This window comes from Artibeus jamaicensis, unplaced genomic scaffold (genome assembly GCF_021234435.1).
Source record: "Artibeus jamaicensis isolate MK-2021 breed Jamaican fruit bat unplaced genomic scaffold, CSHL_Jam_final scaffold_537, whole genome shotgun sequence".
NCBI lineage: Eukaryota > Metazoa > Chordata > Mammalia > Chiroptera > Phyllostomidae > Artibeus > Artibeus jamaicensis.
The window spans coordinates 18,477,277-18,503,338 of record NW_026522047.1 but is presented as its reverse complement, the minus strand read 5'-3'; the positions used below and the strand labels follow the sequence as shown (position 1 = coordinate 18,503,338).

The 26,062-nt window shown below is 48.2% G+C and overlaps 1 protein-coding gene and 1 long non-coding RNA gene across 4 annotated transcripts in view; one reads left to right on the top strand and one right to left on the bottom strand.

Moving 5' to 3' along the window:
- Positions 1-24,573, top strand: part of NR3C2 (nuclear receptor subfamily 3 group C member 2) — a 300,548-nt gene extending 275,975 nt beyond the window's left edge. For all 3 annotated transcript variants that reach the window (XM_037162360.2, XM_053658650.1, XM_053658651.1), the window contains exon 9: positions 21,902-24,573. In XM_037162360.2, coding sequence (XP_037018255.2) covers positions 21,902-22,057 — 156 coding nt within the window. In that variant the 3' untranslated portion in view covers positions 22,058-24,573. The remainder of the gene's footprint in view (positions 1-21,901) is intronic.
- On the bottom strand, positions 16,480-21,908 carry LOC128626388 (uncharacterized). The gene is made up of 3 exons (XR_008390321.1): positions 21,766-21,908; positions 19,003-20,810; positions 16,480-17,003 (listed from the first exon to the last, which is right to left on the bottom strand). It is a non-coding gene; the product is annotated as an uncharacterized LOC128626388 (long non-coding RNA).
- Positions 24,574-26,062: the final 1,489 nt, after the last annotated feature.

Genomic DNA, 26,062 nt, shown 5'->3' with positions numbered 1-26,062 from the left:
TAAGCTGAACATATTCCAAGTGTCCATCCGAGAGGCTTGACACATGTACACCCACGAAGCTGTCATCACAAAACGCATGACACATCTGCCACCCAAACCTTCCCTGGTGCCCAGTTTTAACTTTTCTTCCTACCTACACCTCCCTAGCTGCTTTCTGTATTGTTCTCTGGCTGCACAGCTCAGATTGCACATTCTAGAGTTGTATATATTCTAGACTTTAGGTCATCTGTTAATGCATGCATTCTGAACTTCGATATACATGGAATCAGGCAGTGTGTGGTCCTTGCTGTCTGGCTTCCTTCACTTCGCCTGATTCTTTTGAGACTCCTGTGTGCCGCTGCGTCCTTCAGTACGTGGTTCTTCTCCCCGCTGAGCAGCACTCATGGTGCCGCTTTCCCATGTGTGGGAAGTCAGTCACACGTGAATGGGCACGTGGGCTGTTTCCGACTGGCAGCATTCACAGGCAAAGCCGAACTGGACGTCTGTGTGCGGTCCTGGAGCCGGCATTGCTCTTTTTTTCTGGGTGAGCAGCTGGTTGTGGAATGTCTGGGTCGTCCCGCCAAGGTGTTTTCGTTTTTCATGAGACCTCCAGCTTCCCCCACCCCCCGCCAGAGTGGCTGTACACTGGCCACTTCCCCTCACAGTCCGGCCACATCGCTCCTCACCCTTGCTGACGCTCAGAATGATTAGTCCGCCTAGTCATAGTACTGAAATAGCTGCGTGGTGGCGTCTCACGGTGGTTCGATTTGCATTTCCCTGATGATTAATGATCTGATCTTGTGCTTATTTACCCATCGTTATGTCTTTGGTATAGTGTCTGTTCAGCTCTTTGGCTCATTTTTTAAAAAAAACTGAATTGCTTGTTTTTAATTGGAGTGTTGAGTTTTGAGAGTTCTTTGTAGATTCTAGATGCAATTCCTTTATAAGATAAATGATTTGCGAGCATTGTCTCCCAGTCTGTGGCTTATCAGCTCATTCTCTCAGCAGTATCTTCTGAGAGCAGTTTCCCGTCTCAGCAAAGCCCGGCTGATTCTTTCCTTTCGTGAGTCTTGTTCCTGGTGTCTGAGCCGAGGCGTCAGGGCTTTTCTCCCAGACTTCCTCCTAGATGTTACTGTCCTTCGTTGACTCAAATGTAGCCTTGAAAACCATTTTTCATGTTTTCTTTTCTGAGCACTTTGGGTTGTTTCTGGTGGCAGGGTAAACATCCAGTCTCTCCTCCTTCATTTTGGCTGGAAGGAGAATATTCTTTTGGGAATCACTTTTTATCCATTTTAATTCTAAAGCCTTTATTTTAAATGATAAAAAAAGTTTGCTCTCAGAATGAACCTAACAGAAGCGTCTTGAAAGTCCTATCTATATTCCTGTTCCAGACAGAACATGGAAAAATGCATCCTGTGTCTAGAGGGACCTTTCCCACATGTGTGCCTGCGCAGACTTGAGACTGCCCGCAGCTTGTTCATTAGAGTAAATTAGTGAATCAGCATCTGTAGAATTGTCTTCCAGGGAACAAAGAGCTACACAAGGACCAGCTCTGCACTCAGAGCCGAGCTCTGGTCACCTCGTGGAAAGAGAGGGTTTGTTCCTAAGAGTCCCACACATAAGAACGCTATGTGAACAGAATGCTCGTTCTTAGGAATCGCACACGTTTCTGGTAGAGGAAGGTGTCCATCTCATTGAGCAAAATCTTTAGTGTCTAAAAGTGTCAGGCATTGTTCTAGGGGAAGAGACCAAAGCCTGGCTTCCAGAAGCCTTCAGCCTGCTGGGGGCAAGCAGACAGCACTGGACAGGGCAGGGTGCCGAGAGCTCTGAAGAGGCGAGCGCAGCATGCACCGCAGCCCACCGATGGGAATTCTGAGTTGATAGGAAGCCTTGTCGAGAGGTATAGGAGCCAGCTGTGCCAGGCAGGGATCATGGAAGGCTCCCAAGAGGGGTGAGGGGGTCAGAGGAAGAAGAGACAGGGGCACCAAGAGGGATTTCTCAAGGTCCAGGGAAGCCAGTGGCAACTGGAACCCACTTGACTCTCTGCCGGGTGCTCCTGACTCCCCGTTATGATGGAGGGAGCTTTGGGCTGATGGCAGTGCCAGGTTCCAGGCCAGGGTGCCTTGGAGACCAGAAAACCAGCAGTGAGGGGCATCAGAAAAAGCCTTGTGGGACTTGGCTCTCCAGGTGCATCGGCTCTTCTGGGCACTGTCTGGAGTGCGTTGTTTCTGCAGGGCACCTGCTACATCCTGGGGGCAGTGGGCCTGGGGTTTTGCTGAAATGGCAAGCACGCTGAGCAGCTGCCACGACAAAATGGCAGGTCTGCCTCCACCTGCGCCGAGCAGGCTCCAGGGTGGAGAACTGCGTCTCTGCCGGCGACCGTGAGCCCAGGTAGGAGCCACCTGTGGCTGGAACAGACACCGTGGTGTGTCACTCGGACACTGTAGACGCTGTCCTCAGCAGGACCACAGGAAACGTGAGGCTGTCTTGCTGAGCGTCTGCATCTGGTTCTGGAGGGATGGCCCCACAGCCTAATGGATCTTCCCAGGCTCCCGGAGCCACAGTTTCCCTCTCCTGGGGCCGGGAGAGGCAGGCAGGTGAGGAGGGACCCTCTGGTCATACCGTGCCTGCCACACCCACACACTGGGGGGCTTCGCCCTTCATGTGAGGAGGGTGTGACATTTCAGTGACACAGTCACTGACAAAAGAGATACTGATGCAAGAAGTCGAGACAGTTAAATTGTGAGATGCTCGTGCTCATCTGTTGGCAGGTGCTTTGGCATCAGGTTGTGGTCATGGTCATGTCCATTTTATCTTGACTGCACGCAAGGCTGTCGCAAACCCGTTGTCAGCCTCTCTTCCCACTCACGGAAGAACGTGAGCCCCAGGCCTGGTTTGCTCCACTGTTTGGACAGCCTGCCATTTCCATATTTGATTGTTTTATGTCTTTCTAATTGGTGCACCAAGACCATTTGTCTCAGTCAACATGGGCACTTTACTTAAATTCGTCAGCTGCAAAACGAGACTAATGCCCACCTTGTAGGGAATTTCTAGAAGTGAACGAAATGACACAGGAACGAGGCACCCACACAACAGGGTGGAGAACCTCTGCCCAGCCTGTGTCTGGGTCTGTCCCAGGCCACATCCCTCCACCACCGCGGGGTGTCCTTCAAGCGCAGACACCCAAACAGGAGAGGACAGTCCAGTGTTGGCGGGATGGAGTGGGGACTTCGAGTGCAGCCCAGTCCGCCGCGCAGGGCCCGAGGCAGATCCGTTCCTGGCGGGGCGCCACTCGGACCTCAGTCAGCGCCAGGGTTTCCACTTCAGTCCAGGCGCTCGCCCATGCCAGCGTCTGTGCTTCCTGCCGGGATTTACCAGCGGGGGGCCAGAGTTGTTGTTAAAAACATGCCTGGGGGTGGTGCTTGAGTCACTTTCTAATTCGCTGAAAGGGTGAAAGGTGTTGGGTGATGGCACGATGGCAGGTTGCAATGAGGGGACCGTCAGGAAGGATCTGTGATGGTCACCTCATCAATGGTGGGTGAACTGGGTATTGTCAGAATGCACCTAGGGTATGTGGAGGCTGGTCGTACTGCTTTAGTGTGTGAGGGCCACGTCCCTGTCTTCTCGTTGCTCAGGTGACAATGAAATGAGATTGATTCCGTATATGTAATGAGGTGCCTGGCAGTTCCACAGGTGTGTGTGTAAGAGAGATTAAGATTCAAGGCCACATTGTATCTGAGTGGAACAACTATTTAATGTAATTGTTAGTGGTGTTACTGCCTTCTTTGACAAGACCGTGACTAAGGAAGATTCTAAAAAAAGGAAAAGTTGTTTATTCCAAAGTCAGCTAAGTGAGCACGGCCTGATTTCCCAGAGCATCGGGGGATGGGAAGACACAAATTACGGGAGGAAATCTGCTTTGGCGAATATTCCCAGTTAGGTAATGGCGATGTCAGATCATACTCTGTCTGGTTGGTGAAAACCGTGGAAGAGTCGTTCGTGGTTTTCAGTGTCTCTTCCGTGCTCCCACAGCGCCGACGACTTATTCTCATTCAGAACGTTCTTATGTTTGTATGATTGGGGGGAAAGCATCACATATACGTAAAACTAAATGTGGGGAAAATGGAAAAAATAGGTCAGAACGTTGCTATTTCAATGTGTGGATAAATAGGGGATGGTAAGACTCCGTGGGGGTTCAGAGAGGTCTGGGCAGCTCGAGGGCCCGTGTGTTTTAGGTGCCGGTAGGTGGAGCCACAGAGCCACCGGGAAGATGACTCCTCACAGACACGGAGGTGCCCCTTCTTTGTTCACACGTCAGTGGCTTAAGGGCGGGGTCAGCCAGAGGCCATGACCGTGTCTCCGAGGCCCCCTATTTTGCAGTCAGGTCGTATGGTGAGAGTGAATTACTGCCCCCCCTCCACCTGGCCAGACACGCAGCTGGCGCTGAGGGTGCACTGCGGCACAGTGTCCAGTCCCCTGGGGAATGCAGACGTCAACCAGGAGCTAACATGCCGAGTGGCAGGAGCCTGGGCGAAGTGTCTGGAAGGGGAAGTGGCGGGTGCAGATGGGCCACAGCATGAGGGCAGGGAAACAGCTGCTAAGCTGAGCCCCAGAGCTGGAGTTTGCCAGACAAGGAGAGGCTACTCTCTGTCAAAGGAGTTTTGTATTCCAAGGGCCAGAGATCATGGTGATACTGAGAAGAGAGTTTCATTGTCTCCAAGAACCTCAGGGAGGAACAGTGAGAAATGAGGATGCAGACAGTGAAGGGATCTATGAACCACGTGAGTTCAGGAAGCTATTGAAAGATCCTCCGTCCATCTACAGAGAATCTAGAGCTACCCTGTCCAATGCAGAAACCACTAGTGGCTATTTTCATGCAAATTAATTAAAATTAAGCAAAATTTTAAATTGAGTTCCCTCTGTCCACATTTCAAGCGCTCAGTAGCCACCACTTGGGGGGGAGGTGGGGAAACATGCAGAAAGTCCTATTAGACAGTGTTGACCTAGTTAACCCACCGGAGCAGGGGCAGGAGGAACAAAGGGCCGGGAGGATGCTGGTGCAGTGGCCCAGGTTGGATGAGATGGGGGGCAGGGGCTGACCAAGGAGATACTGAAGTAGTGGAATGGGCGGCTCTAGATGTCATATGCTAGGATGCGGAAGGTCTAAGGTGACCCCCAGCATTTGGAGGTAGAGAGTTGGGCGGGCAGGCCCAGCACTGAGGAGGGGCTGAGAGATTGGTGAGCACCGATGCCGAGTGTGTGTGGGTGCACCGGACCCAGGGAAACATCAGGTGAGTGCCGGGCTGCATGCGGAGGAAGGCGGATGCTGATGCAGACAAGGAGGGGGGCAGCGCACAGAGGCGGCTGCTGAAGGCTTAGGGTAGATGGCCCAGGCATCTCTGTGGCGAGAAAAGGCCTAGAACAGCCCAGAGGAAAAACCAGCCCAGGCTCCAACGAGGCACAGCTGCCTGCAGGGCCTGCAAGGAGCTGCTGCTGGGTAAGTGGGCAGAAAGAGCCACCCAGGGGGCAAGCCAGAAAAGAACATGTCCCCCATGGTGCAAATGAGGGGTCAGAGGGGCAGAAGCTGCAAAAGGTCAGGTAGCAAACAGTCCAGAAACTTCCAGTAGTCATAGCAACGCGGTGGTTATTGTGAAGAGTAGCTGATTGATTTAACTTGTGTTAATGCTCACTAGGTTTCCAGTAACTGCATCAGCGGCCACAAAGCAAACAGGCCAAAAGTTAACAACAAAAAATCAATGTGTTGTGCATAAAGCTCCTTAGCCAAAACTGTTTTAATAAACAGAAAAGTATGAGTCTTTCTGTTAGGTGAGAACATGTAGGTAAATGAGCACTTTGAACGTAGTTGAAGAAGTGTGCAGTTTGTGTGTTTTAAATGGAGCTGAGAAATCAAAGTAGCTTAACAAACTCTGCCTTTGCAAACAACCCAAAACAAGCTCTGCAACAGATGTTGACCCGTGCCGGCATAACTTGGAATTAGTGAAAGCTTTGTTAAGTACTGTGTACATATACGTGCATACTTTATACTAAACGTATGAATGTAATACCTGTGGGTATAGATGACTGTCAGTTGCACTGAAGAGACAGAGGAACAGATGAGAGTTCAGCATTGAAGGCACCACGACATTAAGGAGCCGTTCACGTCACGATTTTATCAGTGTCGTGCATCCTGAGTCCTTCCTGGCCATCACTTCCATGTTACACCTGAACTGTGATGACAGTTAATTTTCACATGTGGCCCCAGGGCTTTGGGTTCTTCAGTTGGTCGTGGTTTTCTATGGCTGTCTTAAATAATCTTGGTTGTTTCCTATGTCTTTGGAAAAAGTTGATTTAAAACATAATTTTCAGTGGCTAATATGTAAACTATTTAAGACAGTGCTTACCAACTGGTCGATAGCCAGGCAGTATTCTAGGATGGAATTGTATTATATTTGAGAGAAATGAAAGGAAAATAACCTTCAATAAAAATTTATTGTTTTTTTAAATTGTGGTAAAATACACAAACATGCATGTACCACTGGCTGTTTTGACCTGTGTAATTCATGCTATGTGAATTCACACTGTTATGCAAAACATCTCCAGAACTCTTCATTTGCAAAACCTACTCTCTCTGCCTGTTGAACTACTCCTCGCTCCCCCCACCCCGCCCCAGCTGCAGCAGCCTCTGTCCTGTCTCTGTGAATCCGACTACTCTAGGCTCCTCTTGTACGGGAGCTTACACAGGATCTGTCTGTTAGAAAAAGCTTACTTCACTCAGCGTGTTATCCTCAGGTTCACCCGTGTTGTAGCACGTACCTGGTTTCCCTCCATTTTAAGGCGAATGGTATCCCTGTTGTGAATCATGCTGCAGTGAACATGGGTATGCATACTCTCTCCCAGATCCCACTTTCAAGTCCTCGTGTGTATCCTTAGAAGTGGAATTGCTGGGTCATGCAATAATTCTGCGTTTAGGATTTTTGAGGAACTGCCCAACTTTGTCCCCGTAGTTTTCCACATTCCCACCAACAAGACACAGGGATTGTTTCTTTGCGTCCTCATCAACACTTGTTAATTGCTGTTTGATAGCGGCTGTCCTGGTGGGTGGGAGGTGGTGTCTCATGGTTTGGTGTGCATTTTCCTAATGATGCATGCTGCTGAGCATGTTTTCATGTGTTTATTGGCCATCTGTATGTCTTCTTTGGAGAAATGTCTGTTTAAGTTCTTTGTCTATTTTTTTCTTTGGTTTTTTGTTGTTGAGTTGTAGGATATATAGATATATATAGATATATATGTACATATATATGTATATATATACAGATGTACATATATATCTATATCTAGATATAGATATATAATGGATATTGACCACTAATCTGTGATTTGCTAGTATTTTCTCCCATTTCGTGAGTTTTGTTTTGGTGTTAAAATCTCTCTCTCAGAAACTTACAATAAGTCAGTAGTTTTTCTTAATTTTGCCAGTTAAGGGCTAAAGTTGTCTCTGATCCCAATTTATTTACAGAGAGCATAAAAAAGCACTTTTCTCATGATAACTACTTCTTGGGCTTCGTTATGAATGACTGTTTTGTAAGCTGCGTACTTACAGAGCAGAGCCGGTTGCTGTTTGGAGCTGGTTTTGCAAATCTGTAAGAGAATAACTTTCTGTGAGAGCGCTAGGGGCTGGGGGGACGGGACGAGGACTTCACAGGGGAGGTGTAAAGAAATTGTGCGTGCCATTCCCACCTGAACCTTTGGGATTTGTGACGCCGGGGGGTGAGCCTTCAGGAAGAGCAGTGTCATACAGAAAGCGGCACTAGGGTCCCAGAAGCCTCACTCAGAGAGAATCACATCTAACTCTCACCTGACACAGGAATCTCTCCCCCTTGTCTGGATGGCATCTAAGGGGGGTTTTGGAAAACTGCCTCATTGTCTAACACCTGTGTCAACAAATCCCTTCTTACGCCGCCTGAATCCCCCTTCTTACAACATAAAATAACCATATAATACCTGGGATTTACCCAGTGCCTTTCTTCCTAAGTCCAGTCATTAAGTCCTTCTCTTATCTCCATGAGGCGAGGAGGAGTAAATATTACTATTTACACTTAATCACCTCATCTTTTCTCTACAAAGGGGAATAGTAATATTTACTCACTTTTTTACCGCTTTGTAGAGAAAAGGATTACAAGAGGGAGTGATCAGGTGCCTTTTCCCGGGTTCAGACATGTGCCAGGGTCTGGGTGCAGGGAAGGCAGCACCCGTGGGAGCGGGCCCTGCAGAGGGAGCTCCGGGACCCAGTAGGGTAGGCGTCAGTCACACTGGGGCCCTGCCTGTAGAAGGGTCTCCCTCCTGGCTTCACGTCCTGCTGTCGCCATCTTGAAACCCTTAGTACACTTTAAACAAAGGGCCCCACAAACGATCCAGCCAGTCCTGGGCAAAACGGAACCTTCTGAAAACGGCGCTGCTCAGAGGAGACAATGGGCGTGAAGAGCAGGCCTGGTGGCGCGCCAAGCGATAAGTGCGTGGGCTGCCGCCCCCGGGGTAGGGAAGGCAGAAACCCTGAGTGGGGCCAGGCACCCAGACCGTGGGAAACCTGAGACTCCTCCACACCCCGGAAAGGCCCTTCCCCTAAGGCCTTATTCGACACAAAAAGAAACAGTGAAGAAATTTCCTCAGGGACAAGACACTATTAAGCCAGAGCAAAGAGGAATGTTATCTTTTTTAAAAATCTATTTTAATTATGCCATTACAGTTGTCCCATTCCCCTCTCCCACCATCCCCCCCTTTAGTTTATGACCACGTGTCTCAAGTTCTTTAGATTCTATATTTCCCCTACTATTCTTGCCCTCCCCCTATCTATTTTCTACCTACCGTCTATGCTAGTTATTCTCTGTACCTTCTCCCCCCTTCTCCTCCTCCCACTCCCCTGTTGCTAACCCTCCTTGTGATCTTCATTTCTATGGTTCCTCTCCTTATCTAGCTGTCCTCTTAGTTTGCTTTTGTTTTAGATGTGGTTCTTAATAACTGTGAGTTTGCTGTCCTTTCACTGTTCATCTTTCTTATCTTCTTTTTCTTAGATAAGTCCCTTTAACATTTCATATAATAATGGCTTGGTGATGATGAACTCCTTGAATTTGACCTTATCTGAGAAGTACTTTATCTGTCCTTCCATTCTAAATGAAAGTTTTGCTGGATAGAGCAATCATGGTAGTAGGTCTTTGGATTTCATGACTTGGAATACTTCTTTCCAGCCCTTGCTTGCCTGTAAGGTCTCTTTTGAGAAATCAGCTAACAGTCTAATGGGAACTCCTTTGTAGGTGACTGTCCCCTTATCTCTTGCTGCTTCTAGGATTCTCTCCTTCATTTTAATCTTGTCTAATGTAATGATGATGTGCCTTGGTGTGTTCCTCCTTGGGTCCAACTTCTTTGGGACTCTCTGAGCTTCCTGGATGTCTATTGCCTTCGCCAGATTGGAGAAGTTCTCCTTTGTTATTTGTTCAAATAAGTTTTTCACTCGTGGCTGTTCCTCTTCCCCTTCTGATACCCTTATAATTCGGATGTTGGAACGTTTAAAGATGTCCTGGAGGTTCCTAAGCCTCTCCTCATTTTTTAAAATTCTTGTTTCTTCTTATTTTTCTGTTTGGTCATTTTTTCTTCCTTCTGGTCCACTCCCTTGATTTGAGTCCCAGTTTTCTTTACATCACTATTGGTCCCCTGTGCATTTCCCTTCATTTGTTCCTCTAATTTGTGACCAAAGTCAACCAGTTCTGTGAGCATCCTGATTGCCAGTGTTTTGAATTGTGCATCTGATAGGTTGGCTCTCTCTTGGTCACTATAAGTATTGGTTCCGGGGCTTTGAGCTGTTCTTGAGCCATGTTTTGGTCTGTTCCATATGAGGGGCGGAGCCTTAGGTGTTCACTGGGTGGGGTGACCCAGTGGCTAGGTTGCGATGCTGTATGAGGGCGGAGTCAGAAAGGGGCAATGGCGTTTGTTCTGCTCCCTTTAGGATTTCGGTCCCCTCTGCTGCTTCCTATAAGCAAATCGGGCCCCCCTGGTGCCAACTCCCAGGTGTGTGGGCCTGTGCACCCTCCAGGACCCCATGAGTCTCTCCAGCAAACTCTCTGTGAGCCTCTCTGGGCACCTCGACCCAGAAAGTTTTTCCAGTTGGTGCTTTTAGGCTGTAATTCCCGTGGCTGGGGCCCTAGCTTGTGTGGTCTGTCTCACTGCTCGCTCCTTTGCCTGGTTTATCTGAGTGTGAATGTGTGACCGCAGTTAGCCAGCTGCCTTGCGCCCCTCTGGGTCCACCTGTTGCCACCCCGCACCAGGGATCCGTCAGCCGCCGCCTGTGCGCCTAGGTCGGTCTGGCCATCTTTTCCTGCCCGACCCCGCTCCACTGCTGACTCTGCCCCTTACCAGTTAAGCTGAATGATTCGTTGTTGTCAGACTTCTGTACAGTTCAATTTTCTGTGTTTTGGTTGCATTTTTGTTACTAAAACTTTGTTGTTAAAGGAGACACAGTATTTCCACCTATGCCTACATCTTGGCCGGAAGTCAGAGGAACGTTATCTTAAGCACCATTTTGGACTTGGATGGATCATTTTAAATGACTGACATCGCAAAGGCTCGGAAGGTGCCCATTGATTAGTTTTGTTGATCAAGGTCATGGTTCAAGGGACTAGGAAGTGTATATGGCTTCACACACACTCAGTCATTATTTGCAGATTCTGTATTTACAAATTTGCCTACTAGTTAAATTTTAGTTGAAACCCCCAAATTAATACTCATAGCACTTTGACAGGTGTTCGCGGGCTGGTGCAGAGAATTATTTGAGCCGCCCGAAGTGCAGGTTCCCAGCTAAGGCCCAGCCAGGTGATAATCCCCCTTCCTGTTCCTGTACGTAAGTGTGCGCCTCACAGTCTATTCAGTGCCGCCTTTCTTGTGTTTCTCCTGTTTTAAATTGCCCCCAAACGTAACGCTCACGTGCTTGTGTTCCTAAGAGCAAGGAGGCTGTGGTGTGTTCTGTAAGCTTCCTTCGGGCCTCAGTTATCGAGCTGTTGGATGGGAGTGCAACATTAGGGAATCAGCAGTGTACAAAATAAGGTCGTTAACCAGAAACACACAGAAAACTAGGTGAAGTATTGATCGTTAATGAAAATGTTCTCATCAGTAGCACTTGGGCACCTAACCCTATTTTCCCTAAGGGTAAGCGTTCAGGCTGGTGAAGTCACTGTTTCTGAGGACTTTATAGAACACAACTACCATGAATAATGAGAATCAACTGCAAATGGGGACAGCCCACAGGGACGATGGCATCAAAGAGAAATGGCCCCTGAGGGAACAGCCAAAAGTGGAAGGCGTAAGTGACAGCCCCACCCCACTTGAATGACAGATGCCAGAGCCTTTAAGCTAGACAATCCCCTTATCTAGTTCAGCCCCCTATGTATGAGGATTCTTTCTAAAGCATTTCCTGAAACCTCAAGGACGCTGCATAGTATTTGGAAATCTGGCTACCACCATCTCTCTTGATTCACAGACTTTTTTCTTCTCACATTTACTATTTCTGAAATCAAGAGACATCTTATAATTGATTTATATATTTTAATAAACAACCATAACCTGTTCTCCCTTAAATTGTTACTAAATCCCTGGTACAGCTTCCAATCCAGAGCCCAGCAGATTTTCCCCCTGAAAGGACAGTGGACTCAGCCCCGCTGCTACAGCACGAAATCGGCCGGAGGTGATACCCAAGTGAGGGGCGTGGCTGAGTCCCAGGAAAACTAGCTCATGTAATTTCCATGTCACGAAATACTATCCTTTTCATTTTTTTCAGCCGCTTAGTGTAAAAATCAAACAAAAATGAAAACACCAAAACAGGTATCAGGCCAGGTTTGGCCTGCAGACCATCATGGAATCAAGGGATTAAATTAGGTCACCCTGGCCTCAGGTCTCAGGTACTTACATCAGAAGAGGCTGCCGTAAGACTGAAATAAGGATTTAACTGCTTCATCTTGTTTAAACTTGATATTAAAGTTGGTAACTTAAAGGGTTTAGATTTTTACATTGCTCAGTATAGTGTACATTTGCAAGGAGGAACTAGGAAACACTGAAAGCAAAATTAGGAAAAGTTCATGCTTCTATATACAGTAACATGCCAATGGCTTTCAGACACAACCCTTTCATTAGAATTCCTTTGTTCAGCAGTGTTCTCATTAGCCCTTTGTGTCATTTTTCTTTGTGTTCTTCACACATACAATAGACCTTATTCACAAGAAGGCAGAGCTGCGTTCTAGAGCGAGGCTTTTAATGCAAGGAAACTTAAACAGTGTGGAAATTAAATGCATTTAAGTACAGAAAAAAGAGAGAAGGGACTTGAATGCATCTTGCTTCTTAGCACAGCATCCACAGTGTATTTTGAAGATGAAGCGTCTGTCACTGACTAGAGACCAGTAATTGGTTTTGAACGTGTTATGAAAATGGTGACGAAGAACAAGTCAAAACACTGCATCTCACATAACAATCAGATGCTAAGGGATGGAGAGCAGGAGTGTTTTTAGAAAGGCCCACGGTTTTTCATGAGATGCTGAGCACCACGTCTCCTCAGGCCACTGGGCCTTTCTGGAAACAGAGCCAGAGGCACCGATTCCGACCCAGAGCCCTGGCTTTGGCCACACACTCGCCAGGGTTCCCCATACCTGGAATTTGCAGCAGAGCTCACACCACAGCGAACCCAGCCCTGTTGAGGCTCATCTCCTTCTTCGGGGACACACTTGAATCCAGACGCCCCCTGTGCATTCAGACCAGTCCCTGGCAGAAGAGGGCAGCCTCTTAAAGGGGATCCCAGTGGGGAACACCCCACTGAGTTCCCCAAATGTTTGTATAGGCCTAGAACTTACTGATCCACTAGCATGCTGGCCTGTTAGGTTTTGGGCTGTAAAATGCCTTCTGGAGAGTGTTTACAAACTAGTCTTCTTAGATATTTTCTTTTATTAAGATATAATTGACAGAAAAAGCATGTAAATTTAAGTTATACAGTATCTAGCAATATGATCACCACGGTAGCATTTAGCTAACATTTGTATCACATAACATAATTACCATTTTTTGGTAGTGGGAAGAACTAAGATCTAGTCTCTTTGCAACTTTAAAGTCTATGATACAGTGTTACTGTCTGTAGTCACTGTGGTGTCCATCAGATTTCAAGGACTCACCCCCTGGGAGCCACTATTCTGCTCTGCATTTGTCCTTTTGAGATTCCACCTGTAAGCGATATCATGTATTTGTCCTTTTTTTTTTTTTTGTCTGACTTATCTCAGCATAACGCCCTCACAGTCTGTCCATGTTACTGCGAAGGGCAGGGGTCCCCTCTTTCTCCTGGATGAGCAACACCCCACTGTGCGTGCATCACTCTTCCTTGCCCAGTTGTCACCATTTCCACACCGTGGCCACCGTGAGCACTGACCACGGAGTGTACGCATTCCTTCCAGGTCCCATTTTCCTCTCCTTTGGCTACAACCTAGGAGTGGAGTTGCTGGATCATATGGTGCTTCCATTTTTACCTTTTTAAGGAACCTCTGTCATTTTCCATGGTGGCTGAACCACTTTACGTGCCCACCATCCCTGCACAAGGTTCCATTTTCCTCCATAGCCTTGCCAACACTTACTTCTCATCTTGACGGCAGCCATGCTAACAGGTATGAGGTGGTCTCTCTTCGTGGTTTTGATTTGCATTTCCCTGACGATCAAGGGCATTGAGCATCTCTTCGTGTGCCTTTTGGCTCACTGTATGCCTTATATAGAAATAATGGGCCATTCTTCTGCCTATTTCTAATTGGATTATGTTAGAAATGTGAGTTATTAGTATATGTCTAATATTAACCCCTTCTGCAATACATAGTTTGCAAATATTTCCTCCCATTGCTTTTGTTTTTTGTTGCATGTACTACGTTCATTTTAATGTATCCCCACTAGTTGAATTTGCTCTCTTTGGCTTTGGTATCAGGGTAATACTGGCCTCGTAGAATGAGTTTGGACATGTTCCCTCTATTCCAGTTGTTTGGAAGAGTTGGAGAAGGACTGATGTTATATTTCTTCAAATGTTTGGTAGATTTCACCAGTGAAGCCATCTGGTCCTCGGGTGGGTTTGTTTTTTCTGTGTTGGTAAGTTTTTGAATACTGATGGAATCTTCTTACTCATTATTGCTCTGTTCAGATTTTCTGTTTCTTCCTGATTTGGTCTTGGCATATTTTTAGGAATTTATCAATTTCTTATAGGTTATCCAATTTGTTAGCTTCTCACTGTCCATAGTACTTCTATAGTGTCAGTTCTAACATCTCCTCTTTCACTTCTGATTTTCTTTTTTTTTCTATCTTCTTGAAAAAAACAGCTTAGTTTATTTTTTTCTATTTTTCTAGTATCTGTTTGTTTTGTTCCCACTCTGATTTTTATTTCCTTCCTTCTGCTAACTTTGGACTTAATTTGTTTTTTTTCCTAGTTCCTTGAGGTGACAAGTCAAGGTTATTTATTGCTATAAACTTCCTTCTCAGAGGTGCTTCTGCAGCATCCCATAGGTTTTGGTATGTTGTTTTGAGACATTTTCTTTTGATTTCTTCTTGACCAATTGCTTGTTCAGAAGTGTATTTAGTTTCTATGTGTTTATAGATTTTCCAGCTTTCCTCTTGTTGCGTTGTAGTTTCGTACCATTGTGGTTTATAGCTTTTTTAAATGTACTGAGACTGTTTTGTGTCCTGTTTTTTGTATCATGGAGAATGTTTTGCAAAGAATGCGTGTTCTGCTTCTGCTGGAAGAACTGTTCTATATATGCAGGGCATTTGGACTGACGCCTGGTACAAGTCCAGTGTTTCCTCGCCGGTTCTCTGTCTGGAGGAAGGTGGGTATTACAGTTCACGCCTACTCCTGTACTGCCTGTCTCACCCAGCTCTATTAACTATGTCGAATTCATCTTCTGGATGAATCAACCCCTTGATCATTATATATGGACCTTCTTTGTCTATTGTTACTATTTTGGGGCTAAAGTAGATTTTTTTGTGAGTATATTTACCTCCACTTTTCATGGCCTGCTTATGTATATTCTCAGATCCACAGTGAGTCTCTTGTAGGCAACGTGCAGTTTTTGCTTCTGTCTTTGTGATCACCGTGAGCTGACACAAGACAGCAAACAGCCCATTTTACCCTGGTAGCAACTTAACTTCTATCAATGACCTATAAAAGCTCTACCTTTACAGTCCTTTTATATCTTTGATGTTATTATTTGCCTCTTTATATTGTACATTTAAGAAGTTAGAGTAGCTCTGGCTATTTTTAATAGTCTTTTTTCCATTGAATTTTGTACTGTAGTTAAGTGGTTAACACATCCTATTACAGAATTTGAGTTTCCTAACTATTTGTTTAATATGTTATATGTTTTCATGTCAATGATTAGCATCTGTTCATTTCAGCTTGAAGAATGCTCGAACTTCTTGAAAGACAGGTCTAGTGGTGATGAACTGTCTCAGCTTTTGTTTGTCTAGGAAAGTATTTGTCTTTTGTAGCTGAAGAGTAACTTTGCTAGATAGAGTATTCTTAGCTGGCTTTTTTCTTTTCTTTCAATGGTTAGAGTATCTGATTCCCCTCTTTCCTGGCCTACAGGGTTTCTGCTGAGAAATCCACTGATAGCTTGATGGGGATTCCTTTGCCATCTTTTTTTCCCCAGGCTCCCTTTAGGATTGACTCTCTCATCTGTAGTGTGTTTGACGGTTTTATTACAATGTGTTTTTGGACAAGGTCTTTGTGAGCTGGGTGCTCACTTCACTTCCCAAGTTGGGAAGTTCTGTAACTTCACACCCTCTTCTCTTCTTCTGGAATCCCGATTATTCTGATACTTGTTCTTTGGATGAGGTCCCGTCCTCACTGGTTGTGTGTCACTGGCTGGCTCTACTCTTTGGTAGCGCTCACCATTGCATTCACTGAGTTCTTCAGCCCCCTGACCGCCGCTTGGCTCTTTTTCATGATTTCATTGACTTGTATTTTAGTTCTTCTTGTAGCTCATTGAGTTTCTTCAAAACAGGGATTTTAAATTCTTTCTCAGCAAGATCACAAAGTTCTGTGCCTTTGAACTCAAAATACCAGAGAATTGCTCTTTTGATGGTGATGCTTCCTTGATGTTGAACATTCTGTGTGGTTGAGCATTGCTGCTTTCCCGTCGGGAGTAGCAGGCGCCTCCTTGAGTATCCTCTTCACTGGTGCTGACCTTCTGGGGTTTTTCTGCCTTTGTATGGGTGCTCCTGTTACTCTCGTGTTGCTCCCTCTTGTGGCAGAATTCTTAAGCTTTTACGTCTTCTGGTTCTTACCAGACTGACTGGAAAGAAACCTCGTTTCCCAGAAGGTGGCGCTATAGCTCAAGTTTGTGGTTTCTCCTTGGCCCATTGACCTTGGCCAGTTTACTGGCTGTTGGTTTTGCCTCCACACTTGGAAGTGCAAGAAAGAGCCAGCCATGGAGTGGGGGTGGGTGTGCCTGCAGGTGAGTGCGGGATCCCCAGCTGTGGTACTTCCAGACAGTCCTGGGTACACTTGCTGCTCAGCAAGGTCAGCACGAGGCTTACCTGCTCTTTCCCAGTCTTCTTCCTCCTCCCAGTCATCGAGGTCCTGCCTCAGTACTCTGGGTGCACTGGAGAGAGAGGGACTTCTCCAGCCCCACACTCGTAGCCGGGGAAGGTATGGTTCCACCACCACACTGTTGCTGGAGTGGGGGGGGGGGGGGGGGGGCAGTGTGGTGCTGGTGAAGTTCTCACCCTCTCTGCTGCATCCAATCTCATTCTGAGGGACTCTCCTTTGTTCCGACAGCATGGTGGCATTCTCCCCTTGGGAAGGCTAGACTCCTGCAGTTTCTCTCTCGTCTGTGGGTGCCTGCCCGGGCCAGCACTCTGCTGGTCCCTCTGCTCATACCGAGGTCTGTTTGCTTGTTCCTGGCACACGAGTAGCAGGCCTCTTGCAGCTCCTCAGTATTGTGCTGGACCCCACAGAGGAGGTTTCATTCCTGGATGGGGGAGGACAAAAGCATGAACCATGTTCTGCCAACGTCACTGCTGATGGTATCTTTCAGCCCCTTTCTCTGAGGCCTTCAGCTCTGAAGCAGAGCTCTTCCGGAGTGCCGGGCAGAGAGTGTGAGCTGGGTTTTCAAAGGGCATCCACAGGGAAAGGTGGCATCACCCTGTTGTTAAAGGTTACATTTACTTCTGGGTGTAGAAACAAATGCTACAAGTAAATTGGGGGGCTTTTGCACCCTGCTACTGTCATGTCCCACCTCACCGATACAGGCGTCTTGCACGCTGGCCTGCACTGGTGGAGGTTCTGGAGGAAGTACTGACCCCCATGAAGTCAATGCACCCCACTTTCCAGTGTCCGAGAGCCCCCAGAACGTGTCACAGGATGAAGGGCTGCCTCTCTCCCCCTAGCCCCATCTCCTCAGCTGGCTAAAATTCTCATCTTTGGAAATTAAGCTTCCAACCTCCACGCAAGGTTTTTTTCCAGCAAAAAGCTTGGTCCTAATTAGGTAAGAGCTCTGGAGCCAGCAGATAACTGAGGGGGAATGAGCACACTGTTGGAGACGGGTGGAACCCTGCATCAGGGAGCCATGCGGGGTGGTCCTGTAGCCTTGGAACAGCAGCACCGGGGCAGAGTGGGGCCGGGGGAGCAGCCACGTGCAGGCCGTGGTGACTCGTACAGAGAACGGGAGAAAGGCACTGGCAGAGCCCACTAGGTGCCTTCGGTGCGGCTGAGCCTCCAGCAGAGCTTCTGCGTGCAGAACAAAGTCACTACACGTGACTTTTTCTGATTCCTAACAGAGTAGGACTCTCACCACTGATTATAATTCGGGTTCTTGCCTCTCCTTTGAGCCTGGTGCTACTACCAGGAAAGGCCAGCAGGAATCAACATGGAGAAGGCAGGCCTGGCTCTGTCTCGTTGCTTAAAAGTAAGGCATCTGTGGGACAGGCCAGCAGGACAGGGCTCTATCTTTGGAGCCGCGACCTCCTCCCCACCCCGTGCCTCTGACCACAGACAGCAGGGGTGGGGCTCAGGGCGCCCACCACAGGGCGTGCGTACGAAGTCCGGTTAAAACCCAATGTAAACAAGTTGAAGGGAAAGATGGGAGAAAGGGCTAGCTTCCCCACACTGAGCTCTGAATTACTTACTCAGCATCACTAAAATGAAGATGCCCACGTCACCCAACAGTGGCAGTGCTTCCGGACTAAAATCGACCATTACTTTGCATGGATGATATTGTCATCCACACAATCACTTGAGTTAACACTAACCAGGTTTTGTTTTGCTCCCTTGATTAAGATGAGGAACACACTGCCCTGAAAAAATGCTGTTGGAGGAAGCTCTTCCTGGCCACCTAAGAGTTCAAGAGAAAGGCAGGAGCATGGGCTGATCGTCTTATCGTCTTACTGGGGCAGCTGAGAGAGAAGGGGACGCATGGCGCTTCCTGTCCTCAGGGGGCCTGCAGGCCACCTGAGCAGCTGCAAAGGGGAGAGTTACACGGATCAGAGATGGGAATGTCAGAAAGAAAGAGGAGCAGTGTCCCCTGGCTGTTTGGCTGACAATTAAATCAGAAAGACAAAATACAGCATCTATGACTTCAGGGGGGGAACAGGGGTCCTCAGGCTGGTGCTCCTGCGAGCAGGGTAACTTGGGGGGGGGGGCGGGTCATGAAAGAACCAGGGGAACATGCAGAATGAGCCAATACTCACACCCTTTGAAGGACAATTTTGAAAACCACTTCATGCCCAGTGAGTGTCCAGGAAAACTCACTGACTCTCCCTGGAGGGCTGCCCATGCAGAGTTGACCTGAGGTGATTTCCTTTCAAAGGTGGCCTCTGACTTTGCTGGGGGCAGAATAGCGGTTTGGGGGGGCAGGTAGAAACCCTCCGTGGTCATTCAGTGAGGCACAGCCTGGCCTTATGCTGCCCACCCCAGTGGCCATGCTGCCTGAGGGGTTGGGGATGGTGTCGGTCAGGACATGTGCACTGCACCTGTTTGTGCCCTGGTTTCCAGTCCCGCCGTGTGTACCGCAGCTTCGCACCAGGCTGACACCTCGGAGGCAGCCGTGCCCGTGTGCAGCATGGGGGTCAGACACTTGGCCGTGACACAGCTGTCGGACTCACAGGCCGGCGCCCACCTGCAGCTTCTCCTTCCTGGCCTGTGCTTTCCTGTGGGGCCGGGGTCCTTCCTCGTCCTGTAGACTCCGCCCTCAAACACCTGGGACACCTGGCCTTGCTTGTCACAGGTGATCCCTGGCCTTGGCAACTGCAGTCACTGGCTCAGAACCTGCTGGTGGAGTTCTGAAAAGATTTTCAGCCTTGTCCCAGGGGCCAGTGGGCCCAGCAGGCTTCTGAAGCAGCCAGCACCATCTCCGTCCTAGCCACAGGTGTTCCCAGGGTCAGAGACGTAGCCTGGCCAAGGCGCCCATCCCTCTGGCCAAGGCGCTTACGTAAACAGAAGCTCTGGGTATCAGCTTATGGCTGGAAACGAGCTGCTTTCTCGGCCTGCGGAAGACAGGACACAGGTGGGCGGAAATGCCAGTCCTGGGCTGACATGCATGAGTGGTGTCCAGGACACTTGTCCCCATCCAACCTGTGAGGAAAAACAGCTGAGCCCCCGATTGTCTCCTAGGTGATGCTCAGTGCCCAGAACACATGCATGAGGGAGTTACAGGGACAGAGGCACTGGGAAGGCCTGGGCCCTGTCCCCAAAAGCAGGTTCACAGAGGTGGCCTCATGGTCACGAACGGATTCGCTCTGCGTCTGCTACCACACATGCATCACCGCTGCTGCCTCCTGTTTATGAACACAGTCCCTTAAGTGGCCCCGGCCCTGCCAGGTGACCTGGGTTAGACATCAGCAGGTCTGCTCACACAGGGGCCCGCCCAACGACCCCACACTCACCCACCCCCGGCCGCACGGCTCTGCACCAAAGGGCGCGGCACACGCCAGAAGAGTAGGGCCCAGTGGGGCTTTTAGCTTCACAGCCACTGGCCCAGCACCTTAAAAAAAAAAGCCTACCATCCGCAATTCTATTTTAAGAATCCTTTATCTGGGGAGCGCAGAAAACAAATTCTGCCATCCCTCACTTGATAGAAGGGGGGCCTGAGGGCCGAGTTCCAGGAAGATGACTCGGCAGGCTCGGTCCCTCTGAGAAACCTCACGGAAGGATCCCGGGGCCACAGGGAGGAGAGCACCCCAGGGCCCCACCCTCGCAGCGCTCCTGGGCCTGATGCATGCACGCCCGCCTCGCCAGTGCGCTCAGTCTGCACCCCTGGGGAGCAGACACTCTCAGAGGCCCCGTCCCAGTCCCTGGATCCCCCCCCGGGGGAGGTACCTCACTGCAGCCACCAGCAGAAGCAGCTCTTTCCACCGACGTCTCCATTCCTGCTTTGTAACGAAGGCCTTCACCATGAGGTTACTCACGATCCTGCTCGATTAGAGCTGAGTTTTTAAGAGGGATAGTGACGGACGTGTCTTCACAAGAATCACTCTTCCAACACAAACTATTAATCCTGCCAGTTGTACTACAGTGGAAAATGACCAAAAGTGTAGTCAACTAAAGAAAATTCAGAATGTGTATTTGGTGATTTGAAATTATATTCCTAGAGACCGGTAAGGCCATTCTGCATTTGTGGGTTACTGTCCTTTTACCTGATGAAACTGGAGGTGGCCCGGGGCCCAGGGGGTCAGCAGGGAGGATGGATGGACAGGCGAGGGGGTCAGCAGGGAGGATGGATGGACAGGCGAGGAGACGGCAGAGTCGTCCTTGGCACCCCCCTCGTTCTCTCACAGTCAGCCTGCAGTGGAGAGGGGAGGGGAGCGGGTGGGCACATCAGGACGTAGCCACCCACACCATGGAGGGTCGTCCCCCCCCCGTGGCGGGGAGGAGTCCCACCACCGCGACAACGTGGACGGGCCCTGGGGACAGGCTTGCTGAGTGAGCGGAGTCAGAGGGAGAAAGGCAAGCACGGATGACCTCACGTGTGACACCTGAAAACCCACATTCGCAGCAACAGGGCAGACTGGGGACAGGCCAGGCAAAGCACAGAGGTTTCTAGTAAGAGTAAATCCCGGGGCCTAAGGCACAACACGGTGGTCATAGCTAGTACTGCTGCACTGATGTGAAAGTTCCTGAGCACATCTGAAGTACTCTTTTCGCCACAAAAAAAGAAACGGTAATTATGTGAGGTGACGCAGGTGTTAGCTAGCTAATCGTTTCGCAGTATGTGAGTATATCTAATCAACCGCTGTACAACTTAAAACTTAGGTGCCGATTATATAATGCTATATGCTGATTAAACCCGACTGTCTCAATGAAGCCAGGGAAAAATCAATGAGGAGTCTGATGAGCCACCGGGACGGGGCGGGAGGGCTGGCGGCGGACGTGCTGGCGGGGCGAGGCCCACAGGAGGCACGGCCCCGCCAGCAGAGGAGCTCTGTCTCGCCCCTCACTGTCCGGGGCATCTTCTGGGCGGGCTCTGGGCTGGCCCCAGCCCCTCCAACCCCAGCTCACTCTATACCCTCGGAAGGCCCATCCCCAATACCCAAAGGTGTGTGCACACGCTCACTGCACCCAGTTGACGCGTGTGGAAGAATCTGACAGAGCAATCCAGGGACCCGGTCACTGGCCCCATTGTCACTGTGGTTTCACCCTCAGCAGTGACACAGCCCTTGGCTGGGTCTGTTTTGCGTGAAAGGCTTATCGCATGAAGGGTGAGCACCCTTCTCCCTCCCCCAGGACAGATTACTCACTCATCAGATGGTGTCCCAGACGTGACTTCCTGGCCAGGTTTCTGAACGCTGCTCTCTGAACCGAGACGAGAGCTGTGAGGCCAAGCGCTCCCGGGACAGGCCTCCGTGTCACGCCCCCTCTCTGTCTGTGTTGCAGCTGGGGAGCGACTTGCTGGAGTTTTGCTTCTACACCTTCCGAGAGTCCCAGGCCCTGAAAGTGGAGTTCCCCGCGATGCTCGTGGAGATCATCAGCGACCAGCTGCCAAAGGTGGAATCCGGGAACGCCAAGACCCTCTACTTCCACAGGAAGTGACGGGCCCGACCCAGCAGAAGAACTTTGCCTTAAGTTTCCCTGTGTTAGTCGACACCCGCGAAGGACCCAAGAAATCATGTTTTTAACATGGGATGGTTGATTCACTCACTCAGCAGTTTCTCACGGTAAAGTCATGTCAGGGGTTTGGAGCTGGGAAAGCACTTTGATGTGGATTTGGCGAGACCCAGACGGCCGAAAGGACAGGACTCTTCCCTCTCCGGTCCCCCGCGCTTAGAAACACGTTCCCGATCCTCTGGATGAAAAGCCATATCTAGTCAATAACTCTCTGATTTTGATATTTTAACAGACGGAAGTTTTAACTATGCCATGTAGTTTCTGGTATCGTTTGCTTGTTTTAAAAGGGTTCAAGGACTAACGAACTTTTTAAAGCTTACCCTTGGTTTGCACATAAAACGTATAGTCTATATGGGGCATTAATATTCTTTTGTTATTTAAAAAACACAAAAAAGAAAAAAATCTATACAGATTTTTGCTGTGTAATAACAGAGCACGAGGTGTGGAACAGCGCCCCCTCTGGCTGGCATTCGCCCACGTTCCTCTGCATCACGGGCATCCGCACCTTTAGATCTGTTTGTTAATTAGGATGGATAAGATGTTAAATGCCTTGGTTTCAATTTCTAGTATCTATTGTGTTGGCTTTACAAATAATTTTTTTGCAGTCTTTTTGCTGTGCTGTACATTACTGTATGTATAAATTGTGAAGGACCTGAGTTATATAAGGTATAAGGAACTTTTGTAAATGAGAAAAAAAAACAGTGGTTAATAGGAAGAATGGGAAGTATTTTTGAAAGAATTCTATTTTGCTGGAGACTATTTAAGTACTATCTTTGTCTAAACAAGGTAAAAAAATTCTTTTTGTAAAGTGAAACGTTCTGCATGCCTAATGAACCGTTTACAGTGTATTTAAGAAAGGGAAAGCTGTGCCTTTTTTAGCTTCATATCTGATTTATCATTTTACAGTCCCCGTTGTAAATAACCACATGGGAACCTCCTGGGTTGTCTTCAAGCCTTTCTACTTTTCCTGTACATTTGTTTTGTCCTCGGTCTCCCGCGCGGGGTGTTCGAGGGACTTGAGCGTGGGTTCCAGCTCCCGCTTGGCCCTGCTGCTGTCGGGGAACCGCTCACTGCGGTGTCTGGGCGCCCCCACGACACACGCTTGGGAGGAGGCCCCAGGAGCGCGCAGCTCTCGGACAGCTGCCTCTTCCTCCAGAAGCAGCATCAGCTGTAGGCAAGTGGAGACTGGAAACACAGGGGCTCGGCGAGCATAGACAGTCCCATCCCATTTCAGAAAAATGGAATTTCCTCCTTTGGGGGAAAAAATTCCAGGCACTCCCTATGTCTGTGAAAGGTGACATGCTCCCAGCTGGTCTCAGGGGAGGGGCTGGCTGCTCCCAGACCCGGCCTCGGGAACACACGGGCTTTTGCAGGACACTCTGGGACGAGGCGCATCGGCGCAGGCAGAAGGGCGGCGTGGAGACCGCACAATCGTTAGAGGGTTTTTACATTTTTAAAAGGTAGGTTTTAACAATAAATTTTATACAGGAACAGTTTTGTGGGGGGAGGGGAAGAACTACAGATGATATAATAAGCAAGACAGTGGCACTAAAATTTGTAATTCCTTAATCTGTTTGGCACTGAGGCAGTTTATGGCTTTTCTCTGCCCCAAATCGCAACACTTCTCTTTGTGGGAGTGTAACAATAGGATCGCACTAAATCAACTACTTTGAAGAGAGGCCAAATTAACCTTTCAAAAGTGATGATCCTCATCACATACTCAGTGAAACTGCATTAATTCCCAAAACCTAAAAGCTAGAGCTGGGGAAACCCACGGCCAGGAGAAGGCAGCACCGCTTTCCTGCAGGGCTCCCCACGCAGGCACCGTGACCTTGTCTTTCCAAAGGCACCAGCCCTGTGCCCGGGGAAACCTGTCAAAGGTGCACTCAGAGGGAGTCTTTCTTACCTAATTTGCAATTTCAGGAATTTAATTTATAGGCAGGTCTTTAAATACAGCTAACTTACTTACATGCACAGCACTAGGAACGCCGGACTCGGAAGGCTATAAATACACAGCACGCAGACTGGGAGTTTCTAGAGGAGAAAAAGGCGTATGTGATCAGCTTCTCGCTCAGACGTGCGTTTTACGAAATCAGAATGTCGACGTAACCGGGTTTGGGGCGGAGACGGTCTGCATCAGCTTTTTCTATTAACAAAGTTACTGGCTCTGTGTGTCTCTCCAGGAAACTTTGCTTGATTAAACAGCAAAGCCATATTCTAAACTCGCTGTTGAATGCCTGTCCCAGTCCAAATTGTCTGTCTGCTCTTATTTTTTTGTACCATATTTCTCTCAAAAATCTTGGTTTGGTACAATTCATAATTCACCAGAACTTCATATAATTAAAAAACACACTAAATTAGTTTAAAATGAAGCAATTTATATCTTTATGCAAAAACATATGTCTGTCTTTGCAAAGGACTGTAAGCAGATTACAATAAATCCTTTACTTTAATCACCTGTTGTTTTGGAAACAGTTCATTTGAACATCTATAGGAACACCTGGATTTCGTGCCCTTCCAATCTTCGTCATGTGTGCTTCTGCCTACCTCTGAAACACAGTTTTTTGCATTTTTTTTTCTCACCACACTAGAAAGAAACCTGTGCTAGCCACATGTCAATTACACTCTGGGGACAAATGAGATGCATTTCTTGTTATTAATATTTGGTCCATGAAAATATCCTGTAAACATTTAATAACAGTAACTGTTACCCCATAGGTGCTAAACACTGTATCTATGTAACTGCCTCCTTTATTTGCACAACTACATGGAAGTTTGTTCATTTTACAGACTTAAGGACTCACGTGAGTAGACCAGACGACCCCGTCCAACTCCCTCCAATGCCGCTTGTCTAGTTCTCTCCCCTGGAGTCCTGTTCCTTGCCCTCCTTACAGACCACTCCTTTCGATTCCGCTCATGGATATGAACCACAAAAGAGCAGTAAGCAATTATCATCTCACTTTAAAATTAGAAAACAGGTTTTCCCACAAGATACAATTCACGCACATCGGAGAGATGCATCATGTGGCAATTTCACGGTGATGGGACCGTCACTGAGTCCACTTCCACAGACCTCAATGCTGTGGCCCAGCACACACCCACACCTGTCACTCCAAGGCTGCCAACCTGAGCTGCTTGTCACAACACCGAATACTAGACACCTGCAACGCAGTGCTAAGTTCTGCGCATCCACACATAGGAAAGGTGCGGTAAAAACACAGTGTACAAGTTGAAAAACACAATACACCATTTGGGCCACTTACCATGAGTGGAGCTTGCAGGGCTGGAAGAAGTAGAAAGAGCACACTGTAAATTAACAATGAAGGTGCAGTACCATAAATACACAAACCCACAATATACACATTTATTCTCACGTACTACGCACTGTACAGACTGGAAGTGCTGTGCTCTCACACTGCTGACAGGTTTGTGTAAAAACACCAGCATCACCACAGCCAAGTGACTAATCCGTGACATGACGTTGCCATGGCTACGACGTCACTGGGTAGTAGGTATTTTTCAGCTCCTTTACAACACTGTGGCCCACCGCCATTGACAGGGTCCGTCATTGGCCTAAAGGGCATTACATAGTGCATGGCTGTGCTTTTTGAATCTGTCATTCAACTGGTGATGACTCAAACCATTGGCTTCCAGAAGGAGAGGACTACTTGAGAGTACAACAAATTCGCCTTTGCGTACACATGATAGTTGTGTTTCTGGAACACCTCTGAAGCCATTAAAACAGCACAGGACAAAAATGTATTGGAAAGGCTAGACTTCTGTAAGTAGAACAGTTGTTTATAAAACATCTATAAATGAAGGTAATTTTGTATCTTAAAACTTATGGAATTTGACCTGTTAGGGAACAGAGCCCCCAACTTTAAACAAAAGCCATCTTAGGTCATGGGCCTGCCATAAGCTAGCGAGAGG